Consider the following 19,005-nt stretch of genomic DNA (forward strand, 5'->3'; position numbering starts at 1 on the left):
ACTTAGAATCCTAGATTACCCAATGGTTACGTTGATTAGCCATTTGTAATAAAGAGAAATTAATGACTAGCACAATATTTTGTTGGTTTCACACTTAAAAGCTCTCACTCCTTTTTCTTACACATTAAAATAATGGTACCTAGCTGTCCCATCGTATCTTCCTTATATTAAATATTTTAAATTTAATTTCATATATAATTTTCAAATATTTTTCATGAAAATATATTGCAACACTCCTCCATGGCTCCACCACTCACACCTCATTGGTTCTGTCACTGTCCATGGGTTGGGACCAGGACCTCCGCGTAGCGAATTGGATAAGATGGAGATTTTCTTACGCTTTTTCAATCTTTAAATTGACTAAATAGCAACATGTTTAGTATGGAGAATAGCTTTATTTTTTTATTTAGTTAATATATTAATCAAAGAATAATTATTTTTTTCAAATAGTTAAATTTCAAAATCTTTTAAAAACAAAACTTAACTAATCTTAATCCTTTTTTATGGTATTTGTTATTGCATGATTAGGGAAACCAATGTGCCCTTTATTAAAAATTTTAAAATTATTAAAATTTTAATATTTTAATCATAATAATATTTAAATTATAAATAAAATAATAATATTTTAAAATATTAATGTTTAACTTATTAAATTATTAGTATTCTAAATTTTTAATTAAAATATAAATTAAAAAATGAAAAATGAAAATAGATAAAAAAATTACACTAATATTTTAATAATAAATTTTAAAATTTTAAAATATTTTAAAAATAAATTATATTATAATAAAGAGTTTTAATTTTTAATTATATAATATAAAAAATTAATATTTTTAAATTTAAAAATTAATTAAAAATTACTAATATTTTAATCATAATATTATTTAAATTATAAATAAAATATTAATATCTTAAAAATGTTAATATTTAAATGATCAATTATTAANAATATTATTTAAATTATAAATAAATATTAAATATTAAAATAAAATATTAAATTATATTCTATTAATATTTTAAATAAATTATAAATTATTCATATTTTAAATAAAATAAAAATAAATAATTATATATTAAAATAAAGAGTATTTTTATCTTTTTATCACATTTTTTTATTATTTCAAAATTATTTTTACCAATTAAACATTACAATAAATCATAATAACAATTCCTATCTTATTTCATTTTATCAAGCAAACTACATAATAAATTTTTATTATATTACTATTTTCTTCTATTTTCACAAAATATTTTGTTTTATTTCATTTCATTTCACAAACCCTTAAAATTTTATAAGATAAGATAAGATGAAACAAATACCTTACTTTTATCATTTACCTCAAAACATCATATCTCAAGAAAAAATAATTCTCAAATTTAAGAATCGAAAATATTAACTTTTTTCATATTGTATTAACCTTATCTTTATTTTCAACACTCAAGTATCGAAACACATTAAGTTAGAATGTTAAATTTTAATCATAAAAATACCATCATAACCATTCTACAAACTATTTTCTGATCCATTAATGAATAAAATTTTAAAAGTTTTCATTAATAAATTATGATTTATCACATTAACTATATAAAATCTTTCACAGACAATAATTCAAATTTTAAACTACGCTTGGTCAAAGCAAAATCCACAATTTGATAATGTACGGACCAAACCTATTATATGAATAGCAATTAACTAACAATGGTAAGGACAAAACTGGAAAAGAAAATTAAATAAATAAGTAAATTCAATTATACTTAACCAAATCTTTAAATAAAATAAATAAACACCCTTTTCCTTCGCTGTCCCTTCTACTTCACTGTATGATCCTTCTTTGCACACGGTTCGAACACTGCTTCACTCCTCCCTCCATCCCATCCCTCTCCATTTTCATATCTATATATATTAAATTCTTGGATTGCCCATTTTAACGTTTCCAAAAGCTTTTTCCATGTTGTAAGAATTTCCCAGAAAAAGAAAACATGGTTCCTAGACATTACTTACTCCTTTTCTTCTTCCTCTTTGGTTTGTCTTGTTTCCAAGCACAAGCCCGCTTCATTACCGGCCGTCCATCCCCAACGGATCTCGTATCCGATGGAATCTCCACTGTTAAAAACCCACCTTACCTCCTCCTCAAGCCTCTGGCTTCGGCGGAGGAATCCTGTGAGCAGACGTATGGGTTCTTACCCTGCACCACCACGGCGCTCGGGAACTTGTTTTTGATCATTGTTTATGGGTGCCTCATGTTTTTAGCTGCTACTTACTTGTCCAATGGAAGTGAGCTTTTGCTTCAGATCCTCGGTCCCGGGATTGTCGGAGGATTGTTCTTGCCTATTCTTGGAGCTCTGCCCGATGCAATGCTTATTCTTGGTAACTTTTTAAGTTTTTTTCTTTTTCTTTTTTTGCAATTTTTTCTATTGTGTTGTTTGGTTGGTGAGATTATGTGTTAACGCTCTGTTTTATGATGAGAAAATTAAGTTTTAGTTATCTACTGTTTGGTTGATCAGAAAATGGATTAGAAAGATCGGAAACTTGAAAAGTTTAGATCTTGTCTTTTTCATATAAGTAGAAAATTGTAAATTTAGATCTTGATTAGCAAAGTGTGGAAAATTAGCAAAGTGCGGGATTAGTATAATTAATAGTTTATAATTATTCTTTTTGGGGATTACAGGGTTGAATTTTTGGTTTAGTTTGGGAATTTATTTGTTTTTATTTGAATTATTATTCTTTTTGGAAATTTTGATTCTTTTCTTCGTTGTTCATTTTGTCCTATGGTATGTAACTTCATTTTCATTTTCCCTTTTTTTACAGTTATCTGCTTTTTTATTGCAATATGCTGGTTTCTTTGGGTGACTTTGTTTTTATTATTGTTCTTATTATTGCATTTATGCATTATTTATAAATTTCTGCTTTTGGATCATGTACCTAAACTTTTTGCATATGGGTCTGGGTGGAAAGAATCAATTATTGTTGTTCAGTGTATCCCCTGCCATTGTCAAATGTCTATTACAAGGGACTTTCAGCAACCTTTCTTTGACTCTACTAAAGATTGGGTTTTATTCGAAAAAGATAACAGTGGGCTCTGAGGCAAGCTCCTACAAGTTCCTTGTTTTTTGTGCTTGGTAATTTGTAGGAAATCAGACACTTCAAGGAGTTTTTGATGGCTATAAATGGGCTTTTGCTATTTTAAGACACTTCAGCTGAAACATGAAAGATTTGCTGCTCATTTAAATAGTTGAGCTTGTATGAACTTAAGCAAATTCAACTTTAGACTTGCATAGAGGATGCTGGAAAAAAAGTTATAAGTGCTTCATTCTTCTCAAAACTAATGATTCAAAGTTCTAAATAGTATTTGAATTACAAAACTTTGCATGAAAGACATTTTTTTTTCTAATGAAATATTTCGTTGTAATGGTTTATTCAGCAATATAAATACGATATATTTTTTTAAATATAAATTTACATAAAAAAAAAACAATTTCTTTGCTCTCAAATTCCAATGGTTCTGTAATTTACTGGAGTTAGACACATCGGGAGTGTTTGATAGTTTGTATGGGCTTCTTCTATTCTGAGAGCTTGCTGAAAATTTAAAAACTTTACTATCCATTTTGGTCCATATCTTGATCATGATGATCTAAGTTTAAAATTGAGCTTGTTTGCGGACTTATGTCAGTTCAACTTCAAAGTTGTAGAGTGGATGCTGGAAATTTTAATTCCATCATTCTTCTCACAGCTAAATGATTTCAAGTTCTTAATAATATATGAATTGCAGAATTTTAGCTGAAATACTTATACTTTTCTGTTGAAGGTTTTCTTTGTAATGGTTTATCTTACAGAAATATAATATGCATTTTTAAAATAACATATATGAATTTATTTTGTTTTCTCCCCTTCTCTTTTGTTCTGATTGCATTTGTACCCATGTGCAATGTTTGGAAGTTATCATGCCATATTATCTGGCCTCATGTACTTAATGGTTATGGTTTTACGTCTAGAATATATTTAATTGGTTTTTTTCTTTTCTTCCCAGTATCTGGACTTTCTGGAACCACAGAAACTGCTCAAAGTCAGGTCTCTGTCGGGATGGGGCTACTAGCTGGGTCAACTGTCATGCTTCTCACCGTGATATGGGGATCCTGTGTTGTTGTTGGCAGGTGTGATCTTCGTGATTCAGTTGCAGTAGATGGAACAATTACAAAAGGATTTAGCCTAACAGGTGTGCAAGTCTTCTCAACATTATACTTAGCTAGTTAGCTATGAGGGGTTGACAAGTTGTTTTACCAAGTATCATGCAGTGGCCAAGAACATATGACTGAGTTCTCAACTTTTCCTCTGTTGAAACTTCCCTTGGATTTAATAGTGAAAACTGCTGCAAGAGGAAAAACTTGAAAATGGACATATGCCCTTTTGCTGTAGTCAGTTCTAGTATCAATGGTTGCTTTTTATATTACTACGTATTATTATGTAAAGTATGTTGTTTTTTTCCTCTCCCTTGGTGAATATCTGTTAGCAATTAAGCTTGTCATGCTATATCTTCATAACCTTAAATTATTAAGTGGGGAAGGGATGCTTTCTTTTAAGGTCTGAAGTTTCCATTGTAGTCAAAATAACTTCAGAAATTGGGCTGGAATACTGGGGATGAGTCTAATCTTCAGTGACGGCTACATGACTACATGTGGTACCTTTGTTTGAACTAGTATTTTAAGATGTAATTATATATTTTAGGTCGATTCCTAATCCAAAAGCTTTTCTTTTCTCTCTTTTTGTCTTTTCTTAGTTGCCCCTAATCAAATGTTTGTCCAATATTGCAGAGACTGGTGTCAGTACTGATATTTGGACTTGCTATGCTGCAAGGATAATGGCTATCTCGGTTATCCCATTCATTATTGTTCAACTACCACAAATTCTCAGTTCAACTTCAGGAAGACACTTAGCAGTTTTGATTGCACTTATTGTATCACTCTCAATGTTGGTTTCTTATTGCCTTTATCAGGTAATAATTTTTTCTGCGAGGGAATTCGATCATCATGTATTCCAATATTTTTTTTTCCTTTAAATATTATTTTAACAATTTATTAAACTATCTTTATAACTTAGAGCCCAAAAAAAGAAAACTATCTTTACAACCTTATTGTAAACGTTAGTAGAAGTGAACTATATGTAAATAATGTGTGAAAATGAATTATTTTCTTCTTTCATTGGACTACCTGGAAAAGCACAACCTGTATTCTTTTCCTGGCAACTTTACAACTTAAGGTTTTGAGTAATTGTTTAGACCAAATCATGGTTAAGGTTATTGGTAAATCTTGGATCATGAATTCATGATCTATATCTACCGCACAATGGAGACAGGGAGTTTCAATTGATTAGAGCATATCCATTCGGAATAACTAGGTTGGAGAAAATGTAGTTTTCTAAAGTGGAATGCTGTTAAATCGCGTTCAGTTGTCTACTGGCAAGATGGTTTGTTTTTTTATGGCTGTGGGATGGATGTGTTCTGGTTTCTTGGTGGAAAAATTCTTTGGGTGCTGCTTAGCAGCAATTTGGAAAGACAGACGGAGATGTTGCAATAGGAGCTGCGTATTCTTGTGGTAATCAGTACGTAGAGATTGCAGTTGCCAGCAATCAGTATATAGAGATTCCATTTGACCTTTATTTTAGTGAACCAATTTAGCTGCAAGTATTTTATAGAAGGATTCTCACTGTGGTGGGTATATTATTTCTTTTTGGTTAATCTGAGCTTAAGAATGCGGCAGCCAGCTAGCTACTGTTACACCATTTGAGTTCTTCTAAACATTCTGCTTGAAAGCTATAACCTGGCAAAAAGTAAATGGAACTTAAAATAGTTGACTTTTTGTCTACCCAGACCTGAAATTCCCTCTAGCTTTATGCATTAAGGTTTGAATATGCTGTATTGGTTAGTCTATATAGTTAATATTATTACCATGACTAGTATATTTTCTGCTAGTTTGAACCCGAAATCCATGGATAGAAACAATTCAACAGAAAATCTGAGTCCAAATTGCTTTAGAATTACATTATTGGGTAGTCACTTAGTTCTGTTAAAGTTGTTTACATTATAACTTGTAAAATTGAGCTTCCTTATGTAGGTATAGGAATTTATTCATAATGATTATGGAATCTCAATTTTTCATCAATGACAAACCCAGTCATGAACAAGAAAATAAAATCTGAAAATTATGTCCTATTGCATGGTTGAAATGTGTTATCCGGTAGTGAAGTCTTATGTCCGCCGAGCTGTTGGTAGACTTTTCATTGCATGTCTTTAGTTGTCTCGATGTTGAATGTGGGGATTGGAATCTTTTAATAGTAAAGTGTGGTTGTTCTGTCTAATACTGTCCTGAATAATCAGCTGGCCTTTTTCTTTAAATATATTGATATTAGCTTCATGAAATGTTTGTTCTTCCGATAGCCGACTTTCTTTTGATGTATATATATATATTATATTTTGCAGGTCTTTCAGCCTTGGATCCAGAGAAGGCGACTTGCTTTTGCAAAGCATAAACATGTTATATCAGGAATCTTAAGACACTTGAAAAAGACTGCTTTAGGAAAACTACTTGATGACAACGGTGATCCTAATACAGAAATTATAAGAAAGTCAGTTTTGAATTTTGACGATCAAGAAACACTTGCTTCTTCTGCTGGTGCTTCTTTGCCACTTTTCAAGTATTCTAACATTTGCTACTCTCTAAACAACATCTGACAGGTTGTTTGATACAATTGACGAGAATCATGATGGTAGTCTTTCAAATTCTGAACTGAAAGCATTTATTATAGGAATCCGTTTTGAAGAGATAGACTTGGATAGGGATGATGCTGTGAGAAAAGTGATGGCAGATTTCGATACCTCCCATGACTCTCTTGTTCAAGAGGGGGAGTTTGTAAGAGGCATTCAAAAATGGATTATTGAGGCAAAGCGAACCGGTGGTACTTATCTTGAATCTAATAACGGAACCTTTAAGTTTATTGACCATTTTCACCAGGTATGTTGAGCATTGATGACTTCTCTAGAGCTTATATAACTTACACAGGCTGACTTCTTTGGATTACTGTGCAGCAAACCAAGAGAGAACATGATTTGTTGGGGTTGGAGGAACAAAGTGATGAGGTTGCTGAGGGTGTTGAAAACCCTGGATGGACCTCCTTAAAAGCAGTACTAATGTTACTGCTGGGTACCCTTATCGCAGCTGCATTCGCAGATCCACTGGTAGACGCAGTTGATAATTTTTCTGATGCAACAAGTATTCCATCTTTCTTCATCTCATTCATTGCATTGCCATTGGCTACCAACTCTAGCGAAGCTGTATCAGCCATTATCTTTGCTAGCCGCAAGAAGAAGAGGACTGCATCATTAACGTTTTCTGAGGTTTGTTTCTTGTTACTCCACCTATTTGTTGAGTAAAGTTGATAAGCATCTGACCGATTATCTAGCTAGTATATAAATTCTCATCTCCAAGTTTCTTGATGCAGCTTTATGGGGCAGTAACCATGAATAACGTCCTCTGCCTGTCAGTTTTCTTGGCACTTGTTTACGTCAGGGGATTGACATGGGACTTCTCATCTGAAGTGCTGGTTATTCTTATTGTTTGCATCGTGATGGGTGCCTTTGCCAGTTTCCGCACTACTTTCCCGCTTTGGACATGTTCGGTTGCTTACCTCCTTTATCCATTTTCTTTGGCGCTTGTTTATGTTCTTGATTATGTCTTCGGTTGGTCATAGGTTCATGAATGTGGTGACTAGTGTAGGAGGTAAGCAGTTTGTCCCCAGCTTCATGGTTTTCCCTATGTATAAAGTACTGGGACACATTTCCCTTTTGACATTGCATTTCAGAGAGACTATTTCGGAATATTATTTTGATGAACTAGTGATGTGTTTGTTTTTCAAAGCAATGTTCCTCAGTTTACCTAATAACCACAGTTTTTTTCTTTATTTTTTTGGTAGAGAAAAATCACAAAGTAGAAGCACCATCAATGTCAACTTTAACCCAACCTCTACCACCTCTGATTTTTCCTCTGCAATTCCCTCTCCGATCTTCTGCATGATTGCCTCTCCATATTCACCCACTGCTCTTTGAACTTTTATTAGTGTCAGCAAAGCATCAGGAGCTTTCCCATTTATACTGAACTACACATCTAGCTTTCCAAATATTCCAACAAGTAAAAGGCACAGTTGTAGGTAACAATATCTTCTCTTTGCCCGTCACTTGTTCCATATCTAGGACTTCTCTCAACCACTGACCAAAGGTTGTAATTGCCCTTTGATCAACTTTTTATCCTAGACAAGTGCCAAACCACACAGCTTGCACCCATTCACACTAAAGTAACAAATAATTGAAATGTCAAACCAATTATAACATAATTGGTCTATGTAAAAATAATATTATGCATTCTATCATCCAAAAAAAATTACAATTTTGTATATAATCTTTCAAAAGTTTTGTATTTGCCCATAAAATTTTGGGTTTAAGGAGGGAAAAAATTTTGGCTTAGTCTAGTCTTGTTTTCCTTTAGATAAGAATCTGGTTTTTCTGTTCATCTGTTCATGGAGGGCAGCAGATGTTACTATGGAAACTCCAATTCAGTGTAAATTCGTACCTGGAATTCAAACAAGATCAAGTGCCTATAGTCTCATTCATGCTGCTTCCTGGTCCAAACTGCACTACTCTCATCAGATCTGGAAGAAAAAAAGAATTAACATTAACATCAAGAAATGGGAGAAGAAGAAGAAGATCATGCAAGTTAAAGCTCTTCGGGTGTTTTTGGGGTGGGTGATGCTGATCATGCCAGAAACATGGAATCAAAGGAAAACATTCAACGAAGCTAGAGAACTGTATATTGCAGAGAGAAGAGCTGCAGTGAAAACCACTGCCTTTCCTTATCTTTTAGCTACACTAGAAGACTCTGTAATGTTGACTTCAAAAAGCTAGTCTTCGTATGATCAAATTTGGCATGCAGGGGCCTAGCCATTGATGTAATGTATTCATTGTTATGACTTGACTTGCTGCCACATTGAAGGCCTAATACAAGAACACCAACACCAATTTAACCCAAATCTTGCAGGGCCTTGGATTGTTGGTAACATTAATACTTGTATTACTTCATCACTTTCCTATTAGCATGAATACTCTTTGGTACATATTAATACATTAATTTAGAATATTAGTTCGGATTTTGGAACTCCGAGACATTCGAAATTATGCCAAATTTGAGTTTAACTTCACATCAAATAAACACGTAACTTTACTTAAATTTAAGAGTAAAATATCTTGACTTATTTAAGTTTTGATCTACGTTAACACAATACGGAGAATACATGAGGTTAAATAAGTTTTAAGTTTAATCTTAACGTATTTCATATTTAATCGTATTTGACACGTTTAAGACACAAAACGTGTCAGACTTGAATAACACGTTTAAACATGTTTAATTAATCATTTTATCGTATTTAGATGTGTATACGTGACACGTTTATCAGCCTGTTAAAAATTAATAATAAAAAATTATTTTAGTCTTACTTAAATAATTTTAAATAATTATTTTAATAAATTTTATTATATTTGATGTTATTGTTATTTCATTTTGTTATAATTGTGTTTATAATTATTAATTTTATATTTAAATTATAAAATTATATTTAATTATAAATATTTTTATTTAATCATATTAAACGTATTAATCGTATTATTAATTATGTCGTATATTGACACATTAAATAAACGTGTTAATCATGTCGTGTTATATTATACGATTATTAAACTTATACTTGTATGTTTTAGATTTAAGATACGAATATTATTTGTGTCATATTTATATTTATTCTAATGTATTTCGTGTTTTATCGTATCTAATACGTTTAAGATACAAAAACATGAATTGTTAAGTCTATTTGAAATGGATAGTCCATCTCAACTGAGTAAACGTGAAATATCTAAATAACTTTTCTTCTCTCTCCACTCTTTTCCCTAAGGCTGATCGATCACCCTACGGTTGAATCTAGCCGACTTCGCAAGAATGCTAGATCTGGTGCTCTTCGGCTAAATCTGACCACGGGAGCACCTGATCTAGCGTTCTCATGATTGAATTTGGCCAAAGAGCACCAAATTCGATGTTCTCGCAGTCAGATCTAGTCGGAGAATATTCGATTTAATATTCCCCCAATCAAATTTGGTTGAGGAATGTCCAATCAATGCTTGTCTTGTCGTCTATTGTGAAGAAAATTTAGTGAGAGAAGGAGAGAGAATACTTGGGTAGAGAGAGAAAGAAATTGTAAAAATGAAAAATTATATTTTAAATAGTGATAATTTTTAAAATTAATAAAAAAATAAAATTATTTTAAAAATATTATTATGTTATCAAATTAACAGAAGTATTGGTTGATTAACAGTTGAACTTATATGTTTATCAAGAGATATTTTTTTAAACGGATTATTTATTTCGAATATTAATAGATAAATGTAGAATTATAATAAAAATTTAAAAGAATTAGGATATTTTACTCTAAAATTAAGTTATTTTCATAAATTTACTTCATCACATGTCTAAATTAATATAAATTTATTAATTACTATTTTAAATATTTTTTTTACTAAAGTTAATTAATCGAAAGATCAGAAAATCAATTGCTTTTTCCCGCTCACACACTAAATGAGGACCACTGGGCTCAATTGGGGTGTGGATTGCAAATTTGTCTTTATGAAGCAAAATTTTTTCTCTGTGAAAATGGTTTTGTACCTTTTTTTTTTCTCTCATTTTCTCTACAATCCAGTGTGGACCCTCGCAGACGTCACCAATCTGCAACACATAATGAAGGGTCAGATTTGAGGGGCCCATCTTCACAAAGACAAGACAAAGCATAATCAGATCCCCACAAATCCCACATGCAATAGTTTGTTACCAATCAAGTGCCCTGACCCATTCACCAACCAAACCAACAACAAAAAATTGGAGAAATTGGGAATTCCTTCATAAACCCCCACGAGCGATGCTAGCAACTAGGCATAAAAATGCCTTTTGTATCAGCTCCATCAAAGATTTTTCTTTTACGAATCGAAACGATAAAAGGTTGAATTTAAGTGAATTGGTAGCAAAATCATTTTGTCACTTAGAATATCCGTTACGTATTTAAATCGTTATTTTCATCAAAGATGTAACACCATAGCTAACATTATCACCATGTCTTTTCCCTTGTCATCTTTTCACGAATGATAAGAACATATGTCAACTTAATAATTTCTTATTCAACAGTCTGAATGATTAAACAAGAAATATTAATATGAAATACTACAACAAGTAAAAAATTTAATTCTTGTTGAGAGTATACAACTTTTGAATCAATAACTCGATAACTCAAAGTCTTAAAATTTGAAATTTTTTTTTTTGTTTTTTGATGCTCAATCATATCATACAAGGGGGATATGTATTAAGATATAGTCAAATGAAAGAAAAATGAGGTTCTAGGTATGGTCTCATGAAAAGAGAAACTTGCCCCCTTAGAGATACAAAAGTAATAGGCACAAGAGCTTTTATAGCTTCAAATTGAGATCGACATGTCCTCCTACTTCTCCACCATTACAATTGGCCATGGTTATTGTAGTTGCTCGGTCAATTTGCACCATTGCAGCTGGTGGAAAGAAGCTATAGTAAGGTCGATACTGCCTTAATCCGCTACCTCCTTGACGGATAATTGAATCTTCCAAGCTTCCCTTTAATACATTTACAAAATTATATAAGCATATATATATATATATATTGAAGAAGAAGAAGGATCAAACAAAGCATAAAGTTAAATGGAAATGGAGAGTTTGTTGTTTAGGCTCACTTGATAAGCTAATGACTCGAGGCCGGGCAATTCACAATTGTAATAGATTAAATTGGGTGGAGAGTGCTTGAATTTTGAGCTTGAACACATTGAAGTGGTTGTGGTGGGAGGGGCTAATGTGAGGAAATCTCCATCAAAGGCACCATTCTGTCTGATACTCCTCTTGGACTTTGACTCAAAATTCGAGGTTGAACATGAAGGCCCTTCCCTGAAAATGATGCAAGAAAAACGTAACGATACTGTCCAATCTTAGTACGCTTCTAGACTCCCCTAACCGTAGATGGTGGAACTCACTTAGTATCAAATTCGAGGGTTTTTTTTTTAAGTATGAGGAGGTATAAGGAGAAGTCTGGATTCAAATGTTATTAGACCCCAATTTTCATTACGTATAAGAGATGGAAAAAATTAAGATCAAACCTGAAATTTGGGGTGCCGGGTTCGAAATTGAATGTGCTGCCGTTGCTACTTGAAGCTGCTTCAACATGTCCATTGATGGGATGAACAATGGGAGGATATTTGCCGTGGAGAGGGGGGCCTGGAGCATTGTCTAGAGAGAAGGGATATGATCTCTTCATGCCAACCATCTATAGTTTATTGTAACCAAATTCACAAACACAAAAAAGCAACCTAGTTACAATTACATGATAGCAAGGTCTAAAAGAGAAAGAATGCTGCATTCCCAAGATTTCTAGAAAAGAAAGAAAATGAAAGGAAACCTAATTCTTTATTCATCTCCTGTTTAACTGCTAAATTTAGTTTTTTCTTTTGAATGTGGAGCAGTTAATTTTCTCACTATGAAAAGTGATGTTTAGAGGCCTCTACATTTCAATAAAGACAAAAAAAAATTAAAGGAAAATGGTGCAAAATTCAACCAAAATCACAAGAAGTAATCACATGAACTTCCCAAGCTAACACCATATACTAAAACAAATTGAAAGGGATATTTTAAACTAGAATTTACCATTGGATTAATAGGAGGCTATATATGATAGAAGATTTGGAAAGGAAAATTGAACATGTACCTTCTCCTCTTCCGGCAATAAAGGTGTACAATTTCCATAATAGCTTTGGTTTGAAGGGGGCTCCATCTGATAATTCAGTACGGATGTTGATGACGTTCTTGACGACAAATTCACCTGCATAAAAAGGAAAAATCCATTAATTCACCATAATTCTCAACAACAGCAGCAAGGAAAACATTTTCCGAGAAATAAAAGAAACCAATTGTTAGAACAGAAAATCAATTTCCTACCATTGAAGAAGAAGGTTGTTGAAATGGTTGTGCCCTTTGCATCAAACTAGGAGGAGGCCAGATGGGTTCAGATTCATAAGGCAAACTCAAATTTGTCCTGAAAGCCAATCCTGGATCCAACCCAGAACACTCCTTTTCAATGCTATACTCACGAGAACTCCACAATTTATGGCCACTATTAACACTGCCATTCCCTGGAAGTACTACTCCTGCACCAGGATGCCACCCTGGAGAAGAACCAGTGGTCAATGGAACAGTGTTTGCACTGACAACATCAGCATTTTGAACAGACAAAGGTGGCCTAAAGATTAAATTTGGTGGTGAAAGATCAGCAGGAAACGGAATTGAAGAAGAAGAAGAAGAATAAGAAGATTGATTTGAAGGATGGAAATTACTCGGGATTGGCAAAGAAAGATAGGATGATGATTTATGATGAGTTGGTTGCGATATAACAGACGATGACGGTGATGGCAAAATCCCAGCTGCAGCAGCTACCGCTGCATCTTTCTTTTGTTGTTCTTCTAGTCTTATCTTCTCAAGCTGTGCCACACCAAGTCCTCTTTGTGGAACCTTTTTAGGCTTTTGCTTTTTGGAAGATCTGCCAACACTGTTTCCAAACCCACCACCACTGCTAGTATTACTATTGCTACACCTTTGGGATTGATCTTCTTGAGCCATTCTGCTTGCCTTCCATATATATATACACAGACACACTCACACAAAAGTTTCAAAACTACAAATTTGTAGAGAAAACCCAAGATATAAAGCTTTAGAGAAACACCCAAATCCTAAAACTTTGTCATATACAAGATGTTTAGAATTCCTGGTTCTCATGCATGTTACTATTTATATATAACACTTTCTGCTGGTAGTTTTCATTTGTTTTTAAAGAGATTTAGAGACAGAGAGAGAAGAAGAAGAGATCTTTGAAATCAAGAAACAAGGATTTTGAAATCAAAATATTAAGGATAACAAGTGGAAAATCTAGAGAAAGTATACAAGAAGGAACCAACAAAGTTTAGAAAAAAGATACCCAAAATCTCGCAGATTTTGGAAGTCAAGAGAACAAACCCAAAAGCCTAGCCAAGTTTTCAGCTAAAATAGTGGAAAGGGAAGATCACTATATCCGAGAGGTTTCAGAGTTTTTCTCAAAAGCCTAGTTTGTCTGAGAGACAGATCAAATATATACTAAAAACCTTTATGTATGGTCATTTGTTTTCTCTTTTCCTTTTCTCTAAATTCAAAACTATGCAAATCTTTAGCTTACTATGAATATATTTTTCTCTCTCATTTCTCGCCCATATCCTCGCTCCACTCTTCCTCTTTTCATTCCTACACCCTCTCTTCCTCTCCCTCTCCCTCTCTTTCAGCTTTCTCTCTCTCTCTCTCTCTCTCTGAAATTATGTTTTTGCCAAGTCCTAAAAGAAGGTAAGTTCCAATGTCACTTGGCAATGTCACCATAGCTTTGTTTGTTTCATTTTTTGTGAGGAGTATCTCCTGCTGGCTTTGCAACTTTTGGACCTAACTGTGGGACCCTTACTTTGTTCCACAACACATGCATGGAATTCACAACCTATTCATTGCCCCCCTTTCCTTTCAAGTACTTTGCCCACTTGGGGGATTTTCACTTAACTCATACTCTGAGTTTTGGCTGTCAACATATTACTTGTATATTCCCCAATCAATAATTCATATCAAAGTTGAATAATGGAATCAAACTTTTTCTTTTACAATTAGAAAATGGCTTGAGAGCTTGGAATTGTTTTTCCATCTTTCCATTTTTTTCCTTTTTCCTTAATAAAGGATGTTGTTGGCATTTGGATTACAAAGGTGAACATGGAATTGGGTTTCCATTGCTTTTCTTTAGCTTGAGTTAGGCACAGATTTTCTTAGTTTGAATGATGGGGTTTGTTTTGATTAGGTTCCTGAGGTCCATCAACCAAATGGACAATTAGACTCACCCACTCCATGATACCAAAGGAATTAGCTTAGGAAGTGAAAATCTTCTTAAAAATATGAGTAAAATTTAGGTGGAGTTTTTCATGTGACCATATATAGTTTTATAACAGTAATTCCATGCTGTAAAGGGATTCTTCTTTATTCATATTAATGAATTTATTTATCAATATATATTCTTAATTAAATGAAAGAATGCATTAAAATTGCTGACTCAAATTAATTGCCAAATTTTAACCACGATTAATGTAATAAGTTTTTATAGGGGATCTAATTAGTTGCAGGTAAGAAACTTAACTTTGGGTCTTATAATTTAAAACTAATTGGATAAAATAGCAATGAAGCCAATGTTTCTTTTTATCAAACTCATACTTTATAATGCAATATTATGTATAATTTTTCATGACAAAAATTAAGTTTGATCTCTTATGGCACTAAAAATATATGAAAATATAATTCCAAATTAAACATTATAAGGTGTAACCCAACAGCTTATGTATCAAGTGATCACCCTAACCCAAAATTTTCCCTTGTTAGGGAACTTCTATTATACCCAAAATTGTTGAAATTTTTGCTAATAAAAGAAAACTTTATCCCTTATCAATGACTTCTATTATAACCCAAAATTGTTAAAATTTTTCTAAAATGGGAAGACTTTACATTCAATGAAAGAGAAAGCCAACAGAAAGATAGACAAATTCTCACAAGTTGAGAAGTCAAGATATAGATAGAAACTTGAAATTTCTTTATTATTGCCTTTTGTTTATGCCAATGAGCAAATCCTATCTCTACCTTTCCATTTAGGACCCACCTTAGCCACAACAAACCATCTCTAACTTATTGTAAAGAAAGCAAAATTTTTGTCTTCAATAAACCCACCACACCATATCCTTTGAGGTATAGTGGAAACACTTATTTCCATGGATCATGACACCATCCTTCTTGTCATATAACATGCCAAGATCTGGTTAGATATACAAAATATAAGGTCCCCATTTGGGGCATCTATCAGTAAGATTCTCTTTCAGTATATTTCATTCTTGTTTTTCTTTCTTTTATTCTCCTGTTGTTGCTTGTATATGAACTATGAGTTCTCTTGGATTCATTGTTATCTTTTTGATGGAAAAATAGCAAAGTGTGTGTGATCAGTTGAAGACTTCAAAGTTTCAACAATAATTGAGGGTGTCTAGGCCCCCTTGAGCTTTAAAAGTACATTAATTTTGTGGGCCTATCAAGTATATTTTCATACTATAATTAATCAAAACATTGGAGCATTAAAGACATTGAAGTATTTAAGGAAATGGAGAATCTTCTATTTCTTTTTTTTTTTAACTTATTCCAACGATTAAAACTTAACAAATTTTTATTTCAGATATATCGAGTTTAAACTCTGAGATTGACCGGGTACAAATTTATAAAAATAAATGTAATTTAATATCACACATACTTAAAAAATTAAAAAACAAATAACTCTTTCTTATCTTATACTCCGATTATTATAATGAAATTAGAATTAATTCGATCTAATGAAAGTTCTGAAACTGAATTTTTAAAGATATTAGGCCAACTTGGAGAAATTTATGAAATTGTCGTGTAATCTTTGTGATGTCACATGGAATCAAGCTTCCATGAGTGACCTCTTTAGCCTAGGATATAAACTGTCTATCTTCAAATTCTATATTTATATATATTTGACACTGATTCCTGAATAATGGAGTATTCGAATAAAGTAAATATATAAATGAAATAAATATATATTTATTTATGGAGAAGTTATAAGCTAGGTTGGATTGCATTTAGGGGACAACAAGTTGATGTAGTTCGTAATGAGTGACGAAAATATGATATCTCAAGATCAACACTGTCGCACGGCCATTTGAAAGAAATTGAAGTTTCTCAATAATACGAAATCGTTGTCGGTTGTGAGTTTTATTATATGTTACGTGTTCGTTATGCAGATATGTACATACATATATTTTTTAAAAAAAATTATCATTATTAATTTATTAAAAAATTGTAAATTCGTTAAATTTGATAAGATTCGTGCGTAATTATACAGTGAATTTCAATAAAACATTTTGATTATTTTTTTTAATTTCATTCAAGGGTCTAGTCGAGAGGGGCAATCGAGGCCTCAATGTGGTGGAAGCCTTCCACCACGCCACCTCCATGTGTCATAGGGTCATTAGACTTTCTTCTCAAAAAGTTAATCTGATGGACTATGCAACATCACCGTTTATAAGTTATCTAGGAACTGTTCTATTTGCTCATTGTGAGATTTTAGAAAATACCCTACCTACTTCATTTCTGAAGCCCTTAATGTGACACATGTATCAAAACAGGCTAGCTACAATTAGAAAAGAGATTAATCATAGAAAGTGAGTTTCAGTTGAATAAAACCTAAATTCAGAAATTGTTCATTAGTTTGTTCATGCAAGCTCCGGGCAAAGCCTCAATCAAAGGAATTTATCAAAGAAACCATTTGTCCTCTCTGACCCATCTTTCTTGCGTAAGAATTGTCACTGCAAGTTTCATCATAACCCAAATTGTGGGCTGTCAGGTTGAGTCATGGTCGCATCTCCAGCAAGGAAAGGGCCCCGGGCTCATCTGATGTTTCCACACCTAAATTCCAAGATTATCTTTAAGAAAAAAATATTTGATACATTAACAATATATAGATTTTAAACACTATCAAGTCATTAAATATTTATATTTTAATAATTAAGTATTATTTTAAAAAAATAAAATATTGATACTAAAATTCCTTATCAAATTGGGTCCTTATCAACTTTTTATTTCCTTCAAGATAATACCTCATTAATAAAATATCAAGATATGATGATTTGATAGTGCATAGAAACTATATATTATTACTATAACAAATATTAATCTTATCATTAATTGCCAAAAGAAAAGAGAAAGAAATACAAATGCTAAAGGAGTACTGGAAAGTAAAGGAGGTGAAATTGAAGAAAAGTTTGGAAAGGTGTTTCTTCATTGAAGTTGATCCAAGCCAGGGGTAGGATCAATCCAAAACTTAGATGAATGATGGGGATGGGCTACTTTTGATGAGCCTTGCAAGTTAAGGGTACTCAAAACTAGGTACTTTTTCCTGGAAAAAAAAAACAGGTTACAGCAACTTGGACTAAAACTTTTTTATTTGACTTGAGATATCAACACATTTCTATGTTCATGAATTAGACAGACAATGTATATATATATATATATATATATGTAATAAGAAAACGAAAAACCCCTTGAAAAGAATGAAGAATAATTATTGAATTTAGAGGACTATATTTTATGGATAATACCAAATTATGACTTGAACATATATCAAGATAATAACTAACAAGGTTGAGTATGACTTAACTCAATTATGATTATTGTAACTGGCAAAATACTAGTCAATAACTAAATGTGAAATATCATAGATAACAATATCATTATAATTTTATCAAATAAATTCTATAAAAAAGAATCTAATTACTAATTACGATCACAAATTACTCATATAGTATATCGTTAGAATTGACCTCAACTCGAAATTAAATACCTTTGTTTCTAATTTAGAATGGTAAGCTAGCTATGTTTAGATAAAAAATTATGGGCAACCTCTTAAAAAGGTCCCGTAGCTCAGTTGGTTAGAGCGTTGGTCTTATGAGCCGAAGGTCGCGAGTTCGAGCCTCGCCGGGACCATTAATTTATTTTAAATCCACGCAATTCATGTATGTGAATTGTAAGGATATGACTTAGGGATAAGAGAAAAAAGATACTACTGAAAATAAGCCAGACTAAACTGATCATAAATTATGTATGCCTTCTGCAATCAGCCAACCAGGCCCTGACAATTTTGTTTTTATATCCTAAAGAGACCTTGTTGATTGGAAAAACTACCTAACCTTGGCGTCTTGAGCAACTCCTCGTCCTTTGCCTTTTTAACTTTTTGCTCCAGGAT

The 19,005-nt window shown here is 32.4% G+C and overlaps 2 protein-coding genes and 1 non-coding gene across 5 annotated transcripts; 2 read left to right on the top strand and 1 right to left on the bottom strand.

Annotated features, from left to right (window-relative positions):
* LOC18594124 lies at positions 1,808–9,155 on the top strand. Of its 2 annotated transcripts, XM_007021586.2 has the most exons (8): positions 1,808–2,368; positions 4,029–4,214; positions 4,810–4,991; positions 6,474–6,619; positions 6,729–7,005; positions 7,080–7,388; positions 7,493–7,770; positions 8,533–9,155. In XM_007021586.2, exons 1-7 carry the CDS (start codon positions 1,981–1,983, stop codon positions 7,739–7,741), a joined length of 1,737 nt encoding a protein of 578 aa, XP_007021648.1. In that variant the 5' UTR covers positions 1,808–1,980; the 3' UTR covers positions 7,742–7,770; positions 8,533–9,155. The 2 variants fall into 2 exon arrangements, with proteins under 2 accessions (XP_007021648.1, XP_017980584.1); XM_018125095.1 differs by lacking the exon at positions 8,533–9,155 and having other exon boundaries at positions 7,493–7,951.
* LOC18594125 lies at positions 11,376–14,469 on the bottom strand. 2 transcript variants are annotated; one of them, XM_018124050.1, is made up of 6 exons: positions 13,487–14,467; positions 13,092–13,318; positions 12,862–12,975; positions 12,257–12,423; positions 11,840–12,047; positions 11,376–11,723 (listed from the first exon to the last, which is right to left on the bottom strand). In XM_018124050.1, the coding sequence occupies exons 1-6, from the start codon at positions 13,767–13,769 to the stop codon at positions 11,544–11,546; spliced, it is 1,179 nt and encodes a 392-aa protein (XP_017979539.1). In that variant the 5' UTR covers positions 13,770–14,467; the 3' UTR covers positions 11,376–11,543. The 2 variants fall into 2 exon arrangements, with proteins under 2 accessions (XP_017979539.1, XP_007021650.2); XM_007021588.2 differs by having other exon boundaries at positions 13,092–14,469.
* On the top strand, positions 18,673–18,746 carry TRNAI-UAU. The gene has a single exon. It is a non-coding gene; the product is annotated as a tRNA-Ile (tRNA).

The sequence above is a fragment of the Theobroma cacao genome, chromosome 7 (assembly GCF_000208745.1).
Source record: "Theobroma cacao cultivar B97-61/B2 chromosome 7, Criollo_cocoa_genome_V2, whole genome shotgun sequence".
NCBI classification, from domain to species: domain Eukaryota; kingdom Viridiplantae; phylum Streptophyta; class Magnoliopsida; order Malvales; family Malvaceae; genus Theobroma; species Theobroma cacao.

Bases quoted from the DNA above. Each gene is read 5' to 3' on its own strand.
- LOC18594124 (XM_007021586.2), top strand. From the start codon at position 1,981: ATGGTTCCTAGACATTACTTACTCCTTTTCTTCTTCCTCTTTGGTTTG. The intron at 2,369-4,028 runs GTAACTTTTTAA...TTTTCTTCCCAG, and splicing joins CGATGCAATGCTTATTCTTG to TATCTGGACTTTCTGGAACC. The intron at 4,215-4,809 runs GTGTGCAAGTCT...CCAATATTGCAG, and splicing joins AAAAGGATTTAGCCTAACAG to AGACTGGTGTCAGTACTGAT.
- LOC18594125 (XM_007021588.2), bottom strand. From the start codon at position 13,769: ATGGCTCAAGAAGATCAATCCCAAAGGTGTAGCAATAGTAATACTAGC. The intron at 12,424-12,861 runs GTACATGTTCAA...AATAAACTATAG, and splicing joins TATTGCCGGAAGAGGAGAAG to ATGGTTGGCATGAAGAGATC. The intron at 11,724-11,839 runs GTGAGCCTAAAC...AATGTATTAAAG, and splicing joins TCGAGTCATTAGCTTATCAA to GGAAGCTTGGAAGATTCAAT.